Source organism: Penaeus monodon, chromosome 29 (genome assembly GCF_015228065.2).
Source record: "Penaeus monodon isolate SGIC_2016 chromosome 29, NSTDA_Pmon_1, whole genome shotgun sequence".
NCBI classification, from domain to species: domain Eukaryota; kingdom Metazoa; phylum Arthropoda; class Malacostraca; order Decapoda; family Penaeidae; genus Penaeus; species Penaeus monodon.
Genome location: NC_051414.1, coordinates 10,158,942 through 10,159,246, shown reverse-complemented (window position 1 = coordinate 10,159,246; position 305 = coordinate 10,158,942). Strand labels below are relative to the sequence as shown.

At 66.2% G+C, this 305-nt stretch overlaps 1 protein-coding gene across 1 annotated transcript in view; it reads right to left on the bottom strand.

Annotated features, from left to right (window-relative positions):
• Positions 1 to 305, bottom strand: part of LOC119591638 (Down syndrome cell adhesion molecule-like protein Dscam2) — a gene marked incomplete at both ends in the record, with an annotated part of 4,650 nt that continues 4,345 nt past the window's right edge. Inside the window, 1 exon segment of the mRNA XM_037940393.1 lies at positions 1 to 231. Within this exon segment, the coding sequence (XP_037796321.1) occupies positions 1 to 231 (231 nt within the window).

Genomic DNA, 305 nt, shown 5'->3' with positions numbered 1-305 from the left:
CCGTGCAGGTGTACTCTCCGGCGTGCCTCCCGCGGATGTCGGTGAAGACGAGGTTGGTGAAGAACTGCGAGTGCGTCTCCGTCAGCACGGGGTCCCTGGGAAGCGGCCGCCCGTCCTTCTCCCAACGCAGGCTGATGGGGAGGTCGCCGCTGAGGAGGGAGCACGAGAGGGAGAACCGCATGCCCTCCACCAGGCCGGCGGGGAACTTCAGCTCGGCCAGCACGGGCGGCTCTGGGGGGGGGGGGGGAGAGGTTAGCGGGGAGGGGTGGAAGCTCGTACAGACGTACAGTACAAATAGATTTATG